Below are 24,316 nucleotides of genomic sequence, written 5' to 3' on the forward strand. Positions count from 1 at the left end.
TTCCTTCGAACTCTACAATGTTTTTCCCCATGTGAACATTCTGTTGTTAAGGGCATTTCCCTCCACATTTTGGCCTCAGCTGCAAATAGAGATGGCAACGGCTGATGAGAATGAATAAGGTTATAGTACTTGGAGAGGAGACATAGACAGATCATTTGTCTATTTATAACCCAGGAGGCACTGGCAACAGTATAAGGAAAGTACTTTGAACGTTCTCGGAAACAAGCAGCAAAGAGATAAGGAACCACAATATGGGCAGCAAAAACTCACCAACCATGTGCTTTCGCACGTGAGCCATTGTGTAGAACTTCTTCTCGCATATCTCACAGGAGAACTTTTTCTCTGCATACCCATGGACAATCTTGATATGCTCATGGAGGGACCATAGCTTCTTGAACGATTTATTACAGGAAACACACTGAGGATGGACGGGACAAAGAAGTGCAATTCACACAGAGCTCATTTCAGATGGGACAAGCCAGCTGTAACCGAAATGCAGTGAAATAGGGAAGGAAACCACAACCCTAGATACATTATTTTGTGGCAACTGCTGAAATGCCACCCACTTCACTGTAATTCTGCTGCGCCGACAGAGCTCAAAAGCTAAATGTCCGATTAAAGAATGAGTGGGTTGTTCTTGGACTTACATCGCCACCTGCTGCTTCAGAACAGCAGCTACATCTAGATTAAAAACCTGGTGGCTGTGATGGGAGTAAAACCAATCCAAGATTGGTGTGGATGGGAAAGAAAGATTAGGATTACACTATTACAAACCCTATTCAGAGGCTAATATATAACTTGTACTAGCTGGTTTAGAAGTATGCATGCACATGAAAGCTTATACCCAGAACAAACTTAGTTGGTCTCTAAGGTGCTACTGGACAATTTTTTCATTTATTTTAGCTGGTTTAAAGACAGTGATATTCTAACTCAGACAAATAGCAGGTTTTCATTTGTACACAGTGACTGGAACTTGTGAAGTCTAGAAAGCCCTATATTACGCAAACAGAGTAAATCTAAAGTGAAGCATATTTGCCTTTCTTATCCAGATTCTAGGAATCGCGAGAGTTTGGACAGTAACTGAGACTGGAAGGAAGGAGTAGAACATAACATCCAAATGTTTTCCTTCTACCAGGGATTTATGACAAATTCATCACATCTAAACAAGTTAATGTAAGTTGGAAGTAATGACCCTTGTTTGCAAAGGGAGACAAATTTGAATTTATCAATTAGTAGTCAAAATAATTTTTGTTGTTTTAACAACTAATGTCTCCATTTTCTCCAAACACAGCTCCAAAATGGCTTAGAAAAGTAAAAATTGGATCAACACAGCATATAAAACACCCTGTAACACAATTTACATCAAGTACTAGACAACATGATTATGAGCTAGGAATGTATATCGGCACAAACCTTAACACAACCCCCAATGACCCAGTTATGCACATGGCTGTGTGAACTGTGAGCTTAAAAACTGAAATTCTATACCAAGAAAAGCTGGATTTTGACCCCCCTGTATAAATTATGCTAAATGTATCAACAAAGGCAGTTGATAAAAGTTAAGCAGCATTTTAAACAGAAATACTTAATACTTTCTCCTAACACTTTAAAGAACTTTGAAGGTTTCGAACTCAACCCCTGGCATCCTTCGAACTACTTAGCCCACTCCACAGTCCACCTTAGGGGCTTCAGGTTGTGACTCTTCTAGGATTCAGGGAGATATGGAGACAGAAGTTAACTGGATTCGAGTTCCAAATGAACATGGCAGGAGGATTGTCCTAGCTGAGACAGTGGTAGCAGAATGAGGAGTTGGAACTAGTGAAGTGAAGCAGCAGCAGCTTCTGTGCTTCCGTGTACCAAAATCATACCCAGGTACAAAACACTGGAACCTGGAATAGCAGAGGACTTCTTGGAGGGATGAATGAAAACAACCGGATCCCAGCAATAATATCAAGCACTTGGAATACAGCAATTGCAAATCTATTGAACACATGAGGTTTCCCTGATCCAAAGCAAGGTCCACTTCTTTAGCCATGGTGCTTAGCTCCAGTGTCTGAGGAATGACAGCTCTGCAAGTTTTCCACTTCTTAGCCACCAGATGCAGGTATGTCACCACCCAAACAGGCAATAGCTTAAAAGGCGGCCCATAGTAGGAGCTTCGGAAGGTTTGCCTATTAGTTCCCTTAGTCCTTTGCTACAGATGATAAATGTTAACACAATCAGAATACCTGGCTTCTGAGTACAGGAACCCTAAGGAAGGGAGCTAGCAGTTGCTAGCGCAAAGTTCTGCCAACTCATTCATCAAACATTTGCTCCCACAAGGATCCCATTTTCATATTCATTCCTGGACTGCTTAGGGTAATAGTCTCTGACATCAACCCCACCATTTACAGGCCCTGCAACCCCAGAAGTTTCTTGTCAGAGTTCAATCTGCTCTGCTGCAGATAAGACTGCCCAAAAACTCTGCCTAGCTCTTGGAAACAACCTATACTGATCTGATATAGTATTCCAGCAATGCAACACCTGATGCAATGACTATTTACACAGGCAACAGATTAAGAGACACTGATACCCTTTGTACATTTATCCCATTAAAATAAAATTAAACAGCTTAAGCAAATTCAAAATACGCATCAATATACTGAATGCTTTTATCCAGAAGGTTTTAGATTTATACAATCACTTCAAGATCTAGCACAGGGTTCACCCTGGACTAGTGCCCCAGATTCCGAGTGTCCCCCCCGGTTTTAAAGCAAGTCACTAGCTCTCCTAGAAAGAAGGTTATGGGGTAAAATGTGCAGGAATCTTCTAAGTGATTTCTGTGAAACGAGTGAGCGTGATGTGGCCATCTTGTATATTTTTCCTGGTACTGTTCTTAAAACAGCAACAACATTTGAATGTATGTGTATGGTTGGCTAATTTTATGTTACGCCATTCCCCATGGCAGCTATTTTGTATTATGCCAAGCCTAGTGACATCCATTTTGTGTTATGCAACATGTCCCCATGACAGCCATTTTGCGATTGGTGCCCTTAGCACTCTCTCAAAATTTGAAATACTTGCACTGGTTGAAAAAGATTGGCAAGCCCATTCTAGAAGCCTAAGCCTAAAACATGTTGATGAGTTTACGAGTAACTTCAAATAGTTAACGACTACATTTACAGACCTATTTGATTCAGATTTACTCATAAGCCCAAATTCAACAGGACTTAACCATCAGGATTGCTGGTTTAATTGCTCCACCTTAGCAAGCCAATGTAATAAGGATAAATGGTAATGAAAACTTTTGTCAAATGGGCAATGACAGTTGTTCGACTGTCTTCTTTGTGACAATTTACCTTCAGATTTAAACAGCAATATGAGGGCACATGCTTTGCATTGAAAAGGTCCCACGTTTAATATCTGGCATCTCCAATAGGCATGGGAGATTCTTGTCTGAAATAATGGAGAGCCACTCCCAACACAATACTGGGTTAGACAAATCAATCATTTGACTCAGAATGAGGCAGCTTATGTCTGTCTGGGGCCTGATCCACATGTCACTTCAAAACCAGGGGTGGGGAACATGGGTCAAATCCTTATCGCTCCTACATCCTTGTGGGCCAAAGTTGATGAGTGGGCAGGGCTGTTTGCACAACATCACAGTGCCATCAGGTGATGGTCACCAGGAGTTCAATGCAGCCTGGGAGTCATTTTGGACTCGCAGCTGTCCATGGAGGAACAGGTCAATTCTGTGTCCAGGGCAGCTGTTTATCAGCTCCATCTGGAACGCAGGCTGAGACCCTATCTGCCTGAGGACTGTCTCGCCAGAGTGGTACATGCTCTAGTTATCTCTTGCTTGGACTACTGAAATGCACTCTACGTGGGGCTACCTTTGAAGGTGACCCGGAAACTACAACTAATGCAGAATGCGGCTGCTAGATTGGTAACCAGGACTGGCTGCTGAGACCACATAACATCGGTCTTGAAAGACCTACATTGGCTCCCAGTATGTTTCCGGGCACAATTCAAAGTATTGGTGCGGACGTTTAAAGCCCTAACGGCCTCGGCCCAGTATACCTGAAGGAGCGTCTCCACCCCCATCGTTCTACCCGGACACTGAGGTCCAGTGCCGAGGGCCTTCTGGCGGTTCCCTTGCTGTGAGAAGCCAAGTTACAGGGAACCAGGCAGTGGGCCTTGTCGGTAGTGGCACCCGCCCTGTGGAACACCCTCCCACCAGATGTCAAAGAGAAAAACAACTACCAAACTTTTAGAAGACATCTGAAGGCAGCCCTGTTTAGGGAAGCTTTTAATGTTTGACACACTACAGTGGTACCTCGGGTTACATACGCTTCAGGTTACAGACTCCGCTAACCCAGAAATAGTACCTTGGGTTAAGAACTTTGCTTCAGGATGAGAACAGAAATCGTGCTCTGGTGGCATGGTGGCAGCAGGAGGCCCCATTAGCTAAAGTGGTGCTTTAGGTTAAGAACAGTTTCAGGTTAAGAACAGACCTCCGGAACGGATTAAGTACTTAACCCGAGGTACCGCTGTATTGTATTTTAATATTTTGTTGGAAGCCACCCAGAGTGGCTGCGGAAACCCAGCCAGATGTGCAGGGTATGTATGTATGTATGAATGAATGAATGAATGAATGAATGAATAATGCACCACGAAGGGATTGCAAAGAGCATCACAGACCAACAGGACTGATGGTTGGCATTGTCTGCCTTGGGAGACAATGAAGGAGTGTGCCTTTGGGGGTGAAGTCAAACGGCTGGTGCAGTTCCAGACAACCATACACATGACATAATGCTAAGCCAAAAGCTAAGCCAAAAGCAAAAACACTGCAACCACAATTTCAGCAACATGCACTGACAAATTTAAATAATAGTTTAAGAATGCAAACCAGGCCATGGGAACAGATTCACTACCATGTTTTTGGCATCTTTATGGAGGGTTGTGGGGCACCTTAGGAGAATGAGCGAGTTTGGAGGGCAAATATTTTGGGTGACACTTTTTTTTTTTTGTTGGGGGGGGGGGAGAGAAGGAATTCACTGCTTCTGGCTATGAGATGCCTGAAGTAGTTTTTCCTTTTATATACTTAAAAAATTATGCTGCTGTTGTGTCTGGGCTGAGAGATCAGCTTTATGGTTCCCTTCTCACTTCTTTGCCATACAGTTCATTTTTCAAAGCTGTAACGCTGATTATCAACAAAGCTTTGAGCTGCAACTTGGTTTTTTAAAAGTACTCAAGGAAACACTAAAATTGTCCCCATTTTATGTAAGCAGGAAAGTCTTTATCTGAAAGCAAAGCACTTTCCCTCTTCACTTGGAAGTCCCTGATATTCTCTTCCCCACCTTCACCAACGGACACAAATTATGTAAGGTGAGAAAGGAGGCTTTGTCCCGCCGTAGCTACACGTGAGACTTATTTGTTAAGTAAAAAAGGTGAATAAGGGGCAGTTTCAGAAAAGTTTATAAAATTATGCAGAGTGTAGAGAAAAACAGACAGAAAAGTATGTCACTCAGTCAGTCTCTCTCTCTCTCTCATATAGTACTAAAATTCAAGGGCATCCAATGAAACTTACTAGAAGGAGATTCAATATAAACAGGATCATTTGGTCTGATGTAGCAGGGTTGCTTTTGTATTTTTAATACCCCCTTTAACATGCTCTTTAACATTATCTAATGTAACCAAGTCATCCCACTAGCATGATCCAACGATTCACATGTTTGTCCCTGCTTTTGTTCTCATCCTAGCAAAGCAACCAATTTATCTGTATCCGCCCTTTAAGAATTTGATGGCCCTGGTTTTCAGAGATGGAGAAAATTCAAGGCTGAGAATGTCAGCAAGCATCCTAAGACGGTGTGCTTTGAGGGTTTCTTCATAAGTACTTGTGCTACACAGAATCTGGATGTCAATGCAGTTTTACTTCCATTGAAGTAAATATAGCAGACACCAATGCTGTATTACTTTAGATGCCTGGGAACTATTTTTAATTTAGTAGGTCTACCCAGACATATAATTTAATTAGGTAATGTTTTATAAAAGTTTTGTTGCTTTTATTTGTTTTGTTGATAATTGTTTTATTATGTACACCGTGTAGGATTTATTTTTGATTAAGCAGTCTATAGGATTTTCTAAATAAAATAAAATGCAAGGACTCTGAATAAATAAAGTTTGTGATGAGGAGAGAACCCAGAACAGGATTTGTGGTGATTGTATGCAGTTTCTATAGGACACTTCATAAAACCTACAGCTTTACAATCCCTACTTCATCTCTTTGTGGTAGCAGCGGTCTCTCTCCCCCTTGTGGCACCTAGAACAGTTTCACACAAGATCATTCCATACATAGTTCTTTAATGTGTGTACAAATGTCTATTTCACAAGCAGACATAAGAAATAAGTTGCAATAAGCCATCTAGTATACTCAGACTCCTGTCCATTTGTTACACTTTAGTGTTTACAGCTTTCCTACATGGAAATACTTTCGAGGTAGGAAAATAGTCTTGCATGAAACAGCATCTGGATCCATCCTTGTATTTGCCTGCCCATCAATTCAAGTTTTCCCTCCTTCCTTATCAAAGCATGTCACCCCACACATTCTACAAGCAGAATTACTAAAATAAATACAAGTTTTAAATTCAGCCTGTCCTTAGAACCTGAATTGCCTAGAACACAGCAAGCTCAGCTTCATGTTCATGATTGTTGGAAATAAACTTCTGCTCATACTAACCAGCACAGAGTGCATTAAGCTCTATTTTGAAGCACCTTATATTTCACCTCACCTGTAATGTTGCGTAGAAAAACCCTAAGAGCCACTTCTTACTCCCTCCCTTTCCCACCCCACATTCATACAGGTAAGTTTCCTTAGGTGCGCAACAGGAAATGCCGACAGAAGCAGAAAGGCTTGGGACCTTGTTCTCCTCAAAGGATTTCCCCCCTTTCGAAGTGTCCAGGGGACAGCAGAAGGCAGGGAAATCTTGCAAGCAGGCAAGAGAACCTACCTGAATGTTTTTTTCACAGTCTGTTTGCTGGTGGAGGGAGAGCTCACTTTCTAGAACAAATTTCTTCCCACACTTGTCGCAGATCTGCATGCGCCTGTGAGTGACGTTCATGTGCTTCTCCAGATACCAGCGTGTGTTAAACACCCTGGGGCACTTCTCACAGGTCAAAGTCTCCTTTTCTTCACACTTTGATTTCTGCACAGGTGCCTTGGGCTCCTTTGCAGCTTTCTTCTTACGCTTGGGGGGCTCAACGCTCTTTCTACGGCCCCTTGTAGTTCTGGAAGTAGGGGAAGTTGTGGCGGCTGCAGCAGATGCAGCTCTCCTTGTCCTCCTTTGTGCAACACTATCTTTCTCCTCTCTTTGCTCTTTTTTCTTCTGCCTCTCATTCTCCTCCTCATCATTACTGTCTTCAGTGGCCTCTTCCTCCCCACTGTCACCCTCCTCTTCCTCACTGCTGGTCTTAAGAACAGCAGTTTCTTTGGATTGGGAGGGGACCCCCTTCTCCCCTTTTGAAACATTTAATGTTTGGTTGTTAAGGTTTACCTCTACTATTATCTGCTCCCTTTTGTAAGTCACTTCATCTTCCTCCTCGTCCTCCTGCAAGTCGTCAGAGTTCTCCCTGTCTTCTTTCACGGCTCGGACCTCTCCTACTGTTCTGTCCTCCTTGAAATATGGCTGTTCCTCTCTTTCATGGAGATGTGGTTTACTTGCTTTTGGGTCCACCAATACGGAGTAAGGACTCCCAGACTCCCTTTTGTAGACTTTGGTGGACAAATCAAGTTCCTGGCTGGCACCATGGTAGAAAGTGGGTGGCACTTGAGCTCTGTCCTCTTGCGCCATCCCTGCTACATGTGTGCTGCAGTTTTTAGCCATCTGCTGGCAAGAGCTGGCTGTTTCATTCATGGGGGCTCCCGATTCATTGAGCACCTTGTATTCCAGAATACCAAGGAAGTAACTCCTCTGGAGCAAGATGAATTGTCGGAGAGAACTAACACATGACTGCCTTGGGGAAGCAGAGCACCAAAGCACCCTGTGCAGGTCATGGAACTCTGGCTTTACAGCACGAGAAAATCGGCAGCAGTTCACAGGAAGAAAGCTGCCGCTCAACAGCTGAACATCTTGTCTAGAAAAGAAGGAGAAAATTAAGTCAGTGGCTTAAACATAACTAAAAGAACTTATCCCTGTGAAATCAATGGCTGCCTAACCTAAACAGAGTACAGGATTTGCCGCACAAGTTGTTAAACATTCTTATTAATAATGGCTTATTCATCTTATTGCTGGGGGTTGGGGCAGGGAATTAATTCTACTGCTGGAAAATATGCGGCTTTCATCTGATCCTCAGAGCAGAGGAAGGTCCTGAAACACAGTTCCAAATAAATAGCCTCATCTAATTGAAAGATGGCACATAACAAAAAATAGTTTATCCAAGGTCAGTCACCAGAACTGGCATTCGTCCATTTAACATCATTATTAACATACTTCCCTATTCTTAGTTCAACACTACAACAGAATTAATGTGCTGCACAATTAAACTTCATTGAATTGGTACAGTAAAATACTTCTCAGATTTAATTAAAAATAATAATAAACACACATTTATTCACACATAATTGAAACCTCTTGCACACACTAGTCCGCCCACCCATCAGTTTTGCCAGAAACAAATTATGAGCCCCCCAGGTATCCAACTACGTTGTATGGTTCCTATGTGTCTGCAAGTACACATTCAAAAGACATAGATTGTAATGTAGCATAGAACTTGGCATTCCCTGTCCTTGGCTTTTATTTTTTTAGATGATTCTAGACCAAGGGTTGGCAACCTAAGGTCCATGGGCCATAAGCGGCCCATGGGGGTTGCTTAACCAGCCCATGGACCCCCACCACCCACTCGGTCAGCTCCCGTGCACTGCTCTAAACCGGCACGGAGGGGAGCGGGGACTGCCTTCTGCAAAGCTGGGCAGCTTCCCATTGGCTGCTGGAAGCTCCTGCAGCCAATGGGAAGCTGCGCACGCCTCCTCCGCGCCGGAAATAGCGTTTGCGCATTCGTGCGTGCACACTCTGGCCCACCGTGGCATCTGCGGGACTGTGAACCGGCCCGAGGCACAAGAACTTTGCCAACCCCTGTTCTAGACCCAACAGCTGTGACATCCATATTAAAAACTCATGGGTAGTGCCTAGTGAAAAAGCTTCTCATGTTCCTAGTTCACATCAGGACTGGTTACCTGTCTATAGCACAATACTGTCTACTCTGACTAGAAGCAGCTCCGAGCAGTCTTGGACACAGGTCTTCTCCACTCAATCCTCTTTACTAGAGATGCCAGGAAATGAACCTGGGGCCTTTTGCACGCAGAACATGTGCTCAACCACTGAGGTACAGTCTAACTCAGAAGCCAGAGAGGATAGGAATTTTAGGGGTGGGGTATTTCATCATCATCATTTATACCCCGCCCATCTAGCTGGGTTTCCCCAGCCACTCTGTGCGGCTCCCAACAGAATATTAATGATAATAAAAGAGCGATAAAACATTGAACATTAAAAACTTCCCTAAAACAGGGCTGCCTTCAGATGTCTTCTAAAAGTCAGATAGTTGCTTATTTCCTTGACATCTGATGGGAGGGCGTTTCACAGGGCCCTCTGCCTGGTTGCCTGTAGCTTCACTTCTCACAGTGAGGGAACTGCCAGAAGACCCTTGGAGCTGGACCTCAGTGTCTGGGCTGTCATGTGCTCTATATAGTTCCTTTCCTATTCTGCTATGTACACACACTTCCTTGATTTACACAATTTATTCAGGTTTCAATATTTTGATTTTCCTATTTAAAAGGTTTTATGCTACCTTTCCAAAGTTCCTCCAAAACAACTAAGACTGCCACTTATAAAAATCAACAATGTTGCTTATAGGGTTTTTTCCCCTGTTTTGTTTTTCTTAAAACCACAACCAAACACTATAAAATCAAACAATCAAAAACTCAGAAACAACCAGTGGGGCGGGGGCGGGGGCGGGGGCGGGGAGCAGTCAGTTTTCAAAGGCCAACAGTTTTGCCTGTCTTTGAAAAGCCAACAGGGAGGTAATTGTACAAACATCTCTTGGGAGTGAGCTGCACAGCATCAAGGCTGCTATGGAAGAAACCCTGCTGCGGAGTCAGCTCATGCTGGAACACATTTCCTAAGATTGTTAGGACCAATCTGTTTAGGGCTCTAACAGCAAGAATAAGCTCTTCTGAACTGAACCTGGAATGAATGGATACTTCAAAACGGGTCAATATCAGACCACACATAGAGGCTTCTGCATTCTGCACTAGATGTTTTCAAGTCATTGTCAAAGGCAGCTCCATGTAGAACACAATATTCTTGGAGGCAACCAATGTTATGGATAACCATGGTCAGGTTTCTATTTTCCAGCAACAGCCATAGTCAGTATATCAGCCAAAGCCGATAAAAGGCACTCCAGGTCGTAGCCATCAGCTAGGAATTAAGGAGCAACACTGAGTCCAGCAACAAACGTAAGTTACAAACTTGGTCTTTACAGCAAAGTTGACCCTATTCAAAAAAGGCATTTCTTCAACCAGTCTACTGAGTTATCATCAGCTATCTTATCTGAATTTAGTTTAAATTCTTCCATCTGTATTTAATCCACTACTGGTCACACACATGTATTCTAGAACTAGGGTGTCTTGCCTGGGTTTGATGAAAAGTAGTAGTTTTTTTTGTGTAGCAAGGTGTCTAAGACAATGGATTTATAAGTGTGGAATAAGGCATATATACCAGACACATGTTCGAATGATCTGCTTTCAGCAGTTACATAACTATTTCAAAGGTTGAAGATGCACACTTGCTACATACTGTATTTTTCGCTCTATAAGACGCACCAAGTTTTTGGAGGAGGAAAACAAGAAAAAAATATTCTGAATCTCAGAAGCCAGAACAGCAAGAGGGATCGCTGCGCAGTGAAAGCAGCAATCCCTCTTGCTGTTCTGGCTTCTGGGATAGCTGCGCAGCCTGCATTCACTCCATAAGACGCACACACATTTCCCCTTACTTTTTAGGAAGGAAAAAGTGAGTCTTATAGAGCAAAAAATACAGTAGTTTTCAGAATACATATAGTCCCTAAGGACATGCCTCCTACAGTGTCTTTTAGGTGCAGTCACTTTTTCCATGCTGCAGAGAAGCACAGCAAAGCAAGAACTCAAATGGCAGAACCAATAAAAATGAATTGTCCACCTGCCAGTGGGGGGGGGGGGGTGTTCTGGCCAGCGTGCACCAAAAAAAAAAAAAACAGCTCCAGTTTGCTACTGCCATGCCTTCCCTTCAAAAGCTGAAACATTAAAAAGACTCTTACATACCAAGTAACTTTCTTGACAGCATGTAAATGCACAAACAGCTTAGGTTTTTGCCTTTTGACAGCAAACCGTACTACAATACACTGTGATCAATTGCTCCCTTCCAGGTCAGTTTCTATACAGCTTCACAGTTGCATGTACTTTGTGTGTCCAAATAAAAACCCATAGATTAATTATGCAAATAGCATAGGCATACATTATTTCTGGGGTCAGCAAACTTTTTCAGCAGGGTGCCAGTCAACTGTTGCTCAGTCTTTGTGGGGGGCCGGTCTATATTGGGGGGGGAACTGAATGAATTCCTATGCCCCACAAATAACCCAGAGATGCATTTTAAATAAAAGGACACATTCTACTCATGTAAAAACACTCTGATTCCCGGACCGTCCGTGGGCCGGATTTAGAAGGTGATTGGGCCAGATTTGGCCCCCGGGGCCTTAGTTTGCCTACCCATGGTCTAGAAACTATGTTCTACCAGTAGTTTCCATTTGTGATTTTCCCCCCTAAAGAAACTGGTTTAGCAAGACAACCAAGCAACTGCCTGTTGCCCTAAAACTGCAGCACTAGACTGGGTAGGGGGAGGGGGAGAGAGGACTGCTGAATGGATCTAACAGCAAACAAATTCCTGAAGTCAACTGTTACGTTTTCAACATTCTCTTTACCCTGTTCCAACCATATAAAAATAAAACATTTTTATACCACCTTTCAATTATATTCCAGGATGGCTTACAGAAAAGAACAAAACAACTGAAAAGGGAAATACAAACATAAAGTAACAGCGTTCGATGCTCCCATTGTTCTAGGTGCATTTTGCCACTGGGAATTTCATTAACTCGAGCAACTTCTGAGCTCTGGGCACAGTACTGTGACTAAGATTTCAGATTAAAACTGCCGCTGCTGACGGCATGGGAGGAGAAATTCCTGCTTGCTCGACTTCCAAGAAATCACTGCAGCATAAGGCAAGCAGATAGGTTCTGCCTCGAAGCTGGCCTCACAGAAAGGCAGTGTTTTGAGGGGAGGGCAGGGAAAGCATGGCTTTATTTTTTGCAGTCTTCAGATGAGGACTAGACCATGTGAAAAATGAACATAAGATTTTAGGGGCAGTTCATTCATTTTCAACTTTGTATTATTATTATTAAAAAGTGTGCCTCAACATTCCGTTGTGGCACCCATAACCTAGGTTTAAGGTGCCATGTAGCTCCTAACTTTCATATCTCAGTTTCTAACACTGTACAATAAGCAAAAAGTCACGAAATCATAAAAGTAGCATAAAACAGTAAAGGAGGATTAAAAATGAAACTAAAAGGCTTGGGAAAATAAACAAAAGTCTTAGCCTGGTGCCCAGTGAACAATAATATAGGTGCCAGACAAATTTCTCTGGGGAAAGTACTCCACAACTAGCATATGACCACCAAGAACATCCTCTGATCACATTTAACATATCTGGGTTGTTTTAGGGTTTAATAAGAGCCACACAAGGAGCTGTAGGGAGAGGACTAAGGAGGGAGAGATCAGGACTGCAGGATACAACTTTCCCTTCACATTAAGTTCCCAATGAAAATTGCCTCTCCCAGGTTTCTGATGTGCAATAGCAGCTGACCCTGAATATACACACATCACTACTATTTAACAAAAAATACAGATACATTAACTGTGAACATGAATTTAACACTGTTCATACTTTGGTCCACAATTTCTCACAAGAAAAACTTGAACAACGGTTTATTTCACATGACTGTTGTGAAGATAAGCATAAAGCAGATGACACATTAAACAGTGCAGCATCTTCTGTAATTATTTTTCTGTTGTCTGCACTACAGCATTTGGAGAACCTGTTTGTGCTTGGGTGAATGTCTGCTGAACTCCAAATACTTCCTGCAGAATACAAGTAAGAAACTATCTTTTAAGGCAAAAAGAAGGGAGGCTGTGACGCCACTAGTCAACAGAACATGCTTTGTTTGCTTATCCAAAACCCTGAAGCTTCAACAACTAAAAGTTGCAATTAGAACCATTGCGGGGGGTGTTAATGCTTGAAATGCCTAGGACTGGGTGCAGATTACATCACATTGTGAGCAATCTTATGAGACTACATGCTAGTGGTGGAATGGACCAGAAGCACTCATGGATGGTGCAGAGTATGGCTAGGCCTAAGTGGAGTCCCAAGGGCTAGACAGAGAGACCTGAAAGGCAACTTTTGATCTGCAGACTGGAGGTTCCCCACTTCTGACCTAGGATATATTTCAGAAAAAAAGTAATAAACCTGTAGGAAGGAGAGACTTAAAAGAAGTTGAAGCAAAGGGAAAGGAAGCTGAGACCAACATTCACTCACACAGATGCAGTCTCTCTCAGATATACAGTGGTACCTTGGTTCTCGAACAGCCTAGTTCACGAACAAGTTAGAACCCAAACGTCGCAAACCTGGAAGTGAGCGCTCCGGTTCTCAAATTTTTTTGGGAAGTCGAATGTGTCCTGAGCTTCTGTTTATAGTGTTGCACTTCTGTTTCTAGAGAGATCGCACTGATTGGGTAGGTGAGGAGAAGCATCCCAGCAGCCCAGTCGCTTTGACAAGAGATAGATCGAAAGATCGCGCTGACTGGGGCAGTGGGAAGAAGTGTCCTGGCAGCGCTCCACAGCCTAGCTGCTTTGACGAGAGAGAGATCGAGAGAGGGAGATTGAAAGATTGTGCTGATTGAGGCGGTGGGGAGAAGTGTTTTAGGGGTAGTTTTTCAACATCCTGGAACAGATTAATCCATTTTGCATTACTTTCTATGGGAAAGCATACCTTGGTTTTGGAATGTTTTGGTTTTGGAATGTTTTGGAATGGACTCCTGGAACAGATTAAATTTGAGAACCAAGGTACCACTGTATTTCAATGCACATTTCAAGGATGCATTGCTAATGTAGCTACAAGGAACAGTTACACCTGAATAGGGTAAAACAGAAAGAAGGCAAGGGCCTGATGTAAAGGTATAGAGGAGGTGCCTAACAGACGAGAGGGAAAGAAAGCAGGGGATAGAAGCCAGAAATAATTCTCTAGGAAAGTCAGCTGTGAAAGTTAGCAGAGGCTCTCACTTACCCCCAAATAGCTGCTTCTGCCACATATTTAGACACATTTCCATACACATTCCCTGCCATTTGATGGGCAGGAGCAAATCCAAGTTGAAGTTAAGTGGCAGGGAAGGTAATAAAAGGTGTTTGGGGAACCATCACCCTTTCATTTGGAAGCTCCCCAAGTACCCTTCACTCTGAGAACTGCAGAAAGGAATAAAACAGTACAGTACTCTGCTTTTGAAGAAAAGGGAAAATGATTGTAACAACTGTCAGCCATTGCACCAGTTCCCAGCTATCCACTCCTTGCATGCCTAGCAAACAATGTATGCAAATAAAGGGGCACTGAGGTCTCAGACAATGGTAAGAATTGGTACAATAGCAGTCACTGTCACAAGAATACCACTCCCCCTGTTCCTTGAAGAAAGTAATAGCAGAAGTCGACTGAAGAGAAAAGCAGAAAGAGTCAGACACTTAAGATAAGAGAATAGAGAACAAGGAACAGTGAAAGGCAGGATGCAGGCAACAAAGAAAATAGAAGATGAGGCAAAACTGGATGAGATGGGAGATGGGACCAAGTCATCACCCAGGTACTGCTCATCTGTATGGTCTCCTTCCCATTCTTATTGCAATCAAGTTGTGTATACCTCATGAAAAATCTAAGATGAAGAATCTATGTAAGCTAAGTTCATGTCACACCAAACCAAACCCAGTTCCACTATTTTACAAATTCATTTCCAGTCACGCATCAAAATATTTTTAAAGAACGAATTACAGATCTAACACATGAAATAGCTCAAAGTGATACAATCATTTAAAAAACTGGTTTTAATATATTCCCCCTAATGCATTTGAAAGTTCTACAGCTGTGCCAAGCAGAGCAGGCCCGTGATTTTCCTGCTAAAACGGAGGGTGCAATGACAGTCATATTAAAGCAACTGTATAGAAAAGGAATATTTAAAACAAGTCTTATATACTGTTCCATGAAGGACCCACAATATCCTAATAAAAATCTATCAGGTGGGTGATAAAACATTTAAACCAGACCTCAGCAAATGCTTTATACAAAAGATTAGAGTAGAACAGGGACAGAAAACAGGTTGCGAAGAAACAATTCCTACTGACTATAGTTACGCTTTTTATTATAAACTTTTTTTTTAATTAACAAAACACCTTAAGACAAAGACTGACATTCCTGACCAAGGCTGCATACACACTCACTCAAAGAACCATGGGAACTGTAGTTTTGCAGGTGCTGAGGAACTGTAGCTCCGTGAAGACCAAACTTCCAGGATATTTTTTTAGCATGGGGGGTGGGGGTGGGAATGTGCTCTGACTGTGCTTCAAATGTATGGTGTGTACACAGCCCAAGTAAACATTAAAGGAAATTAAAGGAAACAAATCTCAGTCACTGTTCATTAATTAATCGTTCAGCGTTATAAGAATGAGCTGTGTTGATCTGCCACATGTGCTCTCTCTCTCCCTTTTCCACACATGAAGGAAGAAAAATGAAAGCTTGTGTATCAGGAAACTGATTTATTCAAAACCAAAAGTGAAAGCTTTCAATCTTCTACCCTAATAGCACTGTGTTCCTCACTATAAAAGCATGGAATGCCACATTGGAATAATAGATGAAAAAGGTAGTATATGAATCTGAATGTACTGAAGACATGACAAATTTCAGTAAGTCAGTTTTGAACTAAAGTTCAAAAAGATGCAAAATCCATCTACAGTGATGAATCAATAGACCAAAGTAACACAGAAACCTGAAATCCTATTCGTGCATTGAAACGAACATGTACAGGGATGACATGTGTAGGGGGAGTGGCAAGCTCACCTCCAATCCATTATTGCCTGCTCCACTCCTAACCTTCCCATACTGAGCAGGAAAGCCTGAGAGAGGCTTCAGTCTGAACCTTAAAAGAATTGTTAGCACACAGAACATTTTACTAAGCTGTTATCATGTTTCCATGAACCATCTTTCCAGGCATAAGAGTTCAGTTTCTTGAGAATCTCATTTTTCATGAAAAAAACAAGTTCTGAGCCCTTGGGGTTGCATAAATATGCTTGAAATATGGCTGACATTGTAGAAGCCAGAAGGATGGCTGAATGAGGTTTCTAGTGGCTGGATGTGCGGTTTCACCTTTTTACCTCTCCATGGCTAACAGAAAGAAAATTATGGAAAATAATAATTGCTGTGTATGTATAATTTGAACAGGCTGCAAAGTCCAGCTTTTTCCTAATGTCATATAATATTCTATTGATTTTTTTCCCCATTTCTAAAAATGCATTGCTTGATAAAAATTTGTAACACAATACCAGACAAATCAAGCAATTTCAAAGTTATTATTTTTTCAGGTGATTTTCCCAAGGAACCACAAATTTCTACTTACAGTCTATTTGTAAATTGGGAAGAGGAGAAGTTATTTTCTGTGTTGAAAATATGTTGTGTGTGTTTCAAAAATAAGTGTCAGCACTTCAACAATTAGTTCAACACTTAACTGACATCTGCTAGGATGACTATTTGTTTTCACCCCAACTGAGAAATGAATTGATTCTTCTGCCCCATCTAAGTATAACATGAATTGCTACATGCACACAAATGCAGTGAGAAAAAGCATACAAAGGAACACCTGGAAAAGAATAGGGTCATAACCATACATGTAAAGGGACGCGGGTGGTGCTGTGGGTTAAACCACAGAGCCTAGGACTTGCCAATCAGAAGGTCAGCTGTTTGAATCCCCGTGACAAGGTGAGCTCCCGTTGCTCGGTCCCTGCTCCTGCCAACCTAGCAGTTTGAAAGCACGTCAAAGTGCAAGTAGATAAATAGGTATCGCTCTGGTGGGAAGGTAAACAGCGTTTCCGTGTGCGGCTCTGGTTCGCCAGAAGCGGTTTAGTCATGCTGGCCACATGAACCGGAAGCTGTATGCCGGCTCCCTTGGCTAACAAAGCGAGATGAGCACCGCAACCCCAGAGTCAGTCACGACTGGACCTAATGGTCAGGGGTCCCTTTACCTTTATCTAAAGTGGGCAGTAGAAGAACAGGGTGGAGATGCCAGGCAAAACTGGAAGTCTGATAGGGGTTGAAAAGAAAGGTGAATGTGCTTGAGTGCACGACAAATGATAGGTTGTTTAAATCATCAAGAGCATGTTTCTCATTTTCAAATGCACAGATTTTCCAAACCAGCATGGATGCCAACAACTGATACTATACCAGCTAAAAGACAGCCTAAAATTCAACAGGACCTTACACAATGAGAAGCCCTGATCGCATGTAAGAGCCTTTACAAGATCATACGATCAAACCATCTAGTAAAGCAGAGCTTTCCAAACTGTGTGTCATGACACGTTAATGTGTTGGCTGCAGTGTGGAGGTATGTTGCGCGAACGCTCCCTGCGCTCCTCCCAGGGCTAGAAAGTGGTTAGTTTAACCTCTGGTTTGCTAGTAAAACTGAATTACTGTGTCGTGAAATGATGCATGTCTAAAAAGTGTGTCACCAACATGAAAAGTTTGGAAAGCTCTGTAGTAAAGTATCCTAAACTTAAGAAATTCCATAAAGCCGTCAATTAATTTCCTTGAATATCATGACCATCCAAGTTCTGGTAATGAGACAGTTACAAACTTTTCTTCAGATTACACAAAATTTTATAAACCTCTTTTCATGCCCTGCAGTTGCATCCTTCCTTCATCGAGAAAATGTTCCAGCCCATTGATAATTTTGATTTCCCTTTCTTGAACCCTTTCCAGCTCTACAATATCCTCATGAAGACTGGGAACCCAAACTATTCACAGTATTTTAAGTGTGGTCATACAAGGATTACAACCATTGAAATATTACAGGAGTACCCAGACTGCCCATATGGGCTTTGAAGGCGAACCAGGTAGCTTATACCATGGCACCTCATGGACCCTAACGCTTTGCAATAACTTGGACCCAACACAAATACAACAATAACAGGTAACATATTATTTAGGGTGCTATATATAATGATCTACCTCATAAATGAGATCTCCTTCCCCAGAGTTCTTTTTATGCACAGAAAACTGGTTTCATTTAATCTGTTAACAGTCATGATTAAATAAATAAAATATAAACTATAGACTTAAGCATCTGCTTGTAAACAGTTCAGATTTCATTTTAACTTGCCACTATTTGATAGTTACAAAACTACCATTGATATTATTATTATTATTATTATTATTATTATTATTATTAACAAAAATCTATTTTTAATCCATCCTGATATAAGCTTATGAATGTGTGGATCGCATAGGACAGGAGTGCCCAAACTTTTTTCAACGAGGGCCAGATTTGATGAAGTGAACGTGCATGAGGGCCGATCAAAGTTGTTGAGGTTTTTTAAGAATTGCCGTTGTTGAGCACACTAGAAAGAGGGGAAGTGGGAGGAGATGATGCAAAGGCAAGAAAAGTTTTTGCCAGTCCCTAATTGTTTAATCTCCAAACTAAAAAAATATACACTATCAATAATTTATAGTATTTATGTCAGCTGCAAATAAACCACATTTTGATTCTGTTTATGAATCACTTTCCATAAAACATCTAGAAGTGATTGCACAGTAAAATAATTGATAAGCTTCAGCCCTGTGACAACTGGAGTTTAAAAAAAGTTTGTGAAGTATCATTATCACCCTACCTGTAAGTTAAAAAGGACCGTCTTAACTGGCACCAGTAAATAATGAAAGGAAGGACTAATGGAATAGAGAATGAGATTCCTCAAGGTGCTAGCATGATTTTGAGCCAGTTCACAAGATCCTTGTCTCTTTTACTAATCATGTAAACCTTGGGTCTGCTGCAGAAAAGAAGACAAGGGACGGATTAACTCAACAGCAACACAGAATCACAGAATTGTAGCTATCATCATTTTTATTTTGAATGTTAGGCACCTTCAGCAATATTCAGCTGGAAAGGTGGGATATAGATATTCTAAATAAATAAATAAATAAATAAGAATAGTAACTATTCTGTGCCTTCTGCTGATCCCATGTTTCTCTAGGTTAGAGACATGAGATGCAAAACAATGCACAGTTAAAGTCAAAAAAATCTGCATGCGTATAACTGCATGCTGCAGCGTATCCATTGCTTTTATAAGCTACTTTGACTTCTACAATTCCGTCCCATGCTATCAAGATGAACTCATCATAATGTAGTGCACATTAATTTTGCACAGGAGTCAACAAACGCTAGCATAATGTTGGCTGTAAATAGTATCGCCAGAGTGAATGCAGAGGACACGTCAAATGACAGGCCAGTCACAAATCAACACAAGCTGCTATTCAATTCTTGCAATAATCACATATACACCACAGCCAGTCCTGGAACAATTAAGGACACCCTAGGGAGGGAGGAGAGAAGAGAAGAGAAGACAAGAGGAATGACACTCAGCATATCACAGAAATTTAATACACAGAACCATCCCCTGTATCTCATTTTAAACCTCTGTTTTATGCAATCCATGTACCTCAACAGAAACTAAAATGAAGCGCAAATACAACACTATAACAGAATTAATGGAAAACATTATCTCAAATCACTACAGTCTGAATATGGACACCGCCAAAACTTCCCCAGGACCCAAAGTTGAACACAGTCCTGTTGAAAACAACCCCGGGCATGCACACTGTACTATTTGTTACCCTAGGAGTGTCTGAGTGTTATCAGCATGCCTAATAACACAAGCACATATACAGCCTCCCAAGCACTTGCACCATCAAGAAATCCCACCATATTCCAGATCTAAACACTAGAAAAAACAGTTTTTCATCCCATCCCTACCTGTCCTGATTGAAGTAGCCACATCTACCAAGTACAATCCTATTTCACCCCAGCTCATGCATGCTTCTGCTAAGGCAGCAGTGATGTGGAAAGGAAATCTTCCCAGCACTTTATTTTTTGGTGGAAAAGTTTCCATTTCATAAGTTAATTAGTATCAGTGAATGGATGTCAACTGCAAATACAATATTAGGCAAGCGTGGCTGTTTCAAAGATTTAGCTTTGGTTCCTCAAAGTGCTGGTTTTTTTTAATAAAAAAGGCTAAAATAGCAAATTCTATTTGCAATACAAATTTGCAAAAATTTCCTAGGCAAATTAGGCTATTATTATTTTTAAACCCCGCACACCTTTACAGAAGGCATTTCAGTAAATACAAGTCACCCTCAAAGAACCAATGTACACTCAAACTTTCGTAGGATTATTTTAGATCACAAGGTATTACAGCAAGTGCAGCCTTTCTTTCGGATTAGCGGAGTCTGTAACTTGAAGTGTTTGTAACCAGAGGTACCACTGTACTTCCATTTCTCCCAAGGCAGCACACTACCTACCAGTGTTAGAAACTCTCATATATAAGCTAGGTTCCAAATGACTCTTTAAACCAAGGTTACAATCACCAAAACTGAATGTCTACTTGCCGTCTGGGGGCAAGATAACTCTAAAGTCTTAATTTTCAAAGGATGGACTGACTGCGATTGATTCTCAGTTAAGCATCTGGCTAGTTCAGATGACAACCTTGAGCAAGGTTAAAAGCTTTGAGAACTTAAATAAGAAAAGTCCCTTGATCCAGGGACAGTCTACATATATGCTGGACTCTTCCTACCTTTTTTCCTTAATGGTGACAGAGACCATTCATAACGGAAGAATATTAATCACAACTGTGAGCACGGGAGTGGACAGGGGTAAGTGAATACAAGCGGCAACTATTAACTATAACATTGCTAACTGCTTCTGCTTAGGCTGCACAGAAAAAGCATTTTGTTTTTGAAATTAATTCTGATTGTGCAGAAAAAATATAACTGATAGAATTCTACAGGATGCAGTATTCGGGTGTGAAAACAGTCAAGATCCAGTGATCCCTGCACCTTCCAGTTAAGTTGTACTGATTTTTTCCATACATTTAAAGTGCTGTAAAATGGATATTTAGCTGAAGGATCTGAACTGGGATAGCATAATAGATTCTATTTGCTAGGTGACCATATACTGCATAAAGAGTAGGGGGTAAAGGGCAGTAAGAGCATGCCCACATGAGTTGGGTTGTCATGCAACCCTGTATGCACATACATAACTCTCCACCCTCCTCTTTCCCTCATTAACCCTTGTTGCCAGCTGCTACCATTAGCCAGTTACACCTAGCAAAACAAACTTGATGCTAAGGCTTCCCAATATATATCTAGCCTGAATAGTGTGGTGCTGAAAATGACAAGGTTGCAGGTTCGATCCCCACACAAGGAAGCTGAATATTCCTACATTGCAGGGAGTTGTACTAGGTCCCTTCCAACACTACAATTCTATGATTCAGTTCTATGATACGGCCCACAACTTGTTTAGGAGCAACATCATCATCATCATCATCATCATCACCACCATTATTATTATTATTATTATTATTATTATTATTATTATTATTATTTGTATACTTCCCTTCATCTGAAGATCACAGGGTGCTTCACAACATACAAATACAAAATGATAACATAAAATACAGAACAAACACTAACACAAACCAATTTAAAAGGCTACATAGAATGTTCAATCAGCCAAAAACCTGATTATAAAGAAATACTTTTGCCTGGCACCTAAAGATATGTAATAAAGACCCCAGGCGAGCCTCCCCGGTGACAGCATTCCACAAACAGGGAGCCATGTGGAGGGGGCACAAGAAGAAGGGGTTCAGATTTTGATCACATCTCTTCCTAGTTTCAGTTGGTGCAACAATCTCTGCAGGGCATACATTTAACTGCATCACTCCAGAAGGTTTTGAGTAGATCCTTTCTCCATCTTCATCATGCCAAAAGCTGTAAACCCCATCCATCATGCAAATAGCTCCAATTGTTTTCCTAGCTGCACAAACTTCTATCTGGAGTACAGAATAACTCCACCACCCCAGTTCAGCAACCCCTACTGACACCCAGAGACTAGCTTACATGAACATACCTAATTCTCACATCAGGCACAATTTGAAGGAGAGTAGATTTGCATCTATTTTCTTATGAATCCTATTTCACCTGAACAAAACTATTCCATTTGTCTCTCCTGCTTTACTCCAGGATCCATCATGGTGCTCTCCACCACAAATCACCTGAGTTCTCCCACTGGTATCCTTGTGAGAAAGAGCAATAGTAACACTCTCCAAAAGTCTGCTGTATAGCAGCCTAACAGTTCTCCAATCTATCACCAGAGGAGCATTTTAAGAGTAGGGAGTATTTAAACAATGATGTTTGAAACAAATGTGTAACTTTCTTTTTCTACAAAATGAGATTTTAAATAGGACTTAACTAATTAATTTCCAGACTTTCTAGGAGTTAGATTCAGGTTGCATAGAGGTACACCATCCAAACATATACTCCAAGGTAAGCTTTTATGAAAATAGTGTGACATAACACATTGATCTGCCTGCTCCAACCATGCACAGGTTGAAGTTAAGTCAATTTACAAACATTAGACACCTGTAGCTTATTTGCAGATGAGGAGGTTGGTCATCGGAAATCTGGGATTTTTACAGCCCTGATTTTAATCATATCAAATATCAAACTTCAAATAGCAGTGGTTTGGAAGAGAAGGAAAACTGTGTGTTGGGAAATGATAACATTTCTACTTCAGTAGTGGAACTTTTTCTTTTTTTAACTTTTCTACTATTTCGCGGACCTAATGTCACCCGAGGGTGCAAGGAGTCTCTTAACACTGCTTCCCTTCCCCCAATTCCCAAGATCCGCATTAAACGGAGATATTCCCAGCATCAGAGTTGTCTCAGGAGACGGCACAACTTCCTCCTCCAACCACGCCAAACCTTTAAAGTGATGCCAAACTAAATGTTCCCCTCTATGCCAACTTCTCTGCTGAAGAAGCACCTTCCACCTCAACTTTCCAAAACCCACACACAGCCTTCAACTTTCAACCCTTCGACCAACTGAGCTCCCCCCCCCCCAAAAAAAAAACTCGGCCCACGAGATCTCTCCCCATTTATCCTCCGTGGTCCAAAAAGATTGCCAGTTTTAAGGAAGAAACGCTCCCGGCAGCCAAACCCTCCGACCCCAACCCCCCATGACACTATCTCAACTGTCCAGATCCCAAGCAAGCAAGAGCACTCTGCACATGCTCAGGTGCACGCTCGCCCCTCCCTGACGCTCCCCAGCCGGGCCTCGTTGGCACTTCGAAGCGGGAGGCACGTTACCAACAATTAAGCAAAAAAGAAGGAGGCTGTGGAGCTGAGCAGGAGGAGCTCGGCCTGCCCTTTCCCCAGCCGGAGGGCCGCTTTTCCTGCACGGACTCACCCAGGCCGGGACTCTCCGGGGCTGCCACCGGCGCTGCTCCTCCGTCGCCGCTCCGCCTCCTCCTCCGCCGCCGCCGCGGTCCATGCCTAGGCAGGGGAGGGGGGAAGGTAGGGGCGGCCAGGGCCCTCTTTCCTTCCTGCCCTCCCCCCGGGCTCGAGCCCCCTCCTCGTCCGCCGCCGCCTCAGGACCAGGCCTAGGCCCCGCCGCTCCAGCGGCTGCTCCCACTGACGCTCTCCCTGTCGCTCGCCCTCCCCTCGGCGGCCGCCGCCGCCGCAGCGCTACGTGGCCGCCGCCGTAGCCAACCAAAGTCAGTCAGACACTCAGCCTCGCGACTGCACCGCCCGCTCCACTCGCAACACCCCCCCCCCCTCCTCCTCCTCCGCCCCGCGCGCGCTCTCTCTCTCTCTTCGCTTTTCCTTCAGCGTCGCTGGCTGGCTTGACTGGCTGGCTGGCTCGTCGTAAAGGAAGACAGCGACTGCGCTTGCGTCGTCGCTGTCGTCGCCTGAGGAGGACTTCGCGCGAGAACGCGCGGCGGCTTCCCTCTTCCTCCCCCTCCCCCTTTACTCCGTTCGCCGCCCCGCCCAGCTCGTAACCTGCGCGCGCAATAGGCGCGAGCGCCACTTTCTCTGAAGCGCGGCCGTTCTGTTCCTTTCCCTCCACCC

General features: G+C 42.6%; 1 protein-coding gene across 2 annotated transcripts in view; it reads right to left on the reverse strand.

Annotated features, from left to right (window-relative positions):
* ZNF652 (zinc finger protein 652) overlaps positions 1–24,086 on the reverse strand; it is a 32,363-nt gene extending 8,277 nt beyond the window's left edge. The window contains exons 1-3 of one of the 2 annotated variants that reach the window (XM_083583020.1): positions 23,655–24,086; positions 6,990–8,112; positions 271–418 (exon numbers count right to left, since the gene is read on the reverse strand). In XM_083583020.1, coding sequence (XP_083439146.1) covers positions 271–418; positions 6,990–7,892 — 1,051 coding nt within the window. In that variant the 5' untranslated portion in view covers positions 7,893–8,112; positions 23,655–24,086. Of the gene's footprint in view, positions 1–270; positions 419–6,989; positions 9,766–23,654 lie in introns of those variants that run through there. The other variant, XM_083583021.1, reaches the window with a different exon arrangement.
* Between the last annotated feature and the right edge of the window lie 230 nt (positions 24,087–24,316).

Source organism: Podarcis filfolensis (genome assembly GCF_964270895.1).
Source record: "Podarcis filfolensis genome assembly, chromosome: 13".
NCBI lineage: Eukaryota > Metazoa > Chordata > Lepidosauria > Squamata > Lacertidae > Podarcis > Podarcis filfolensis.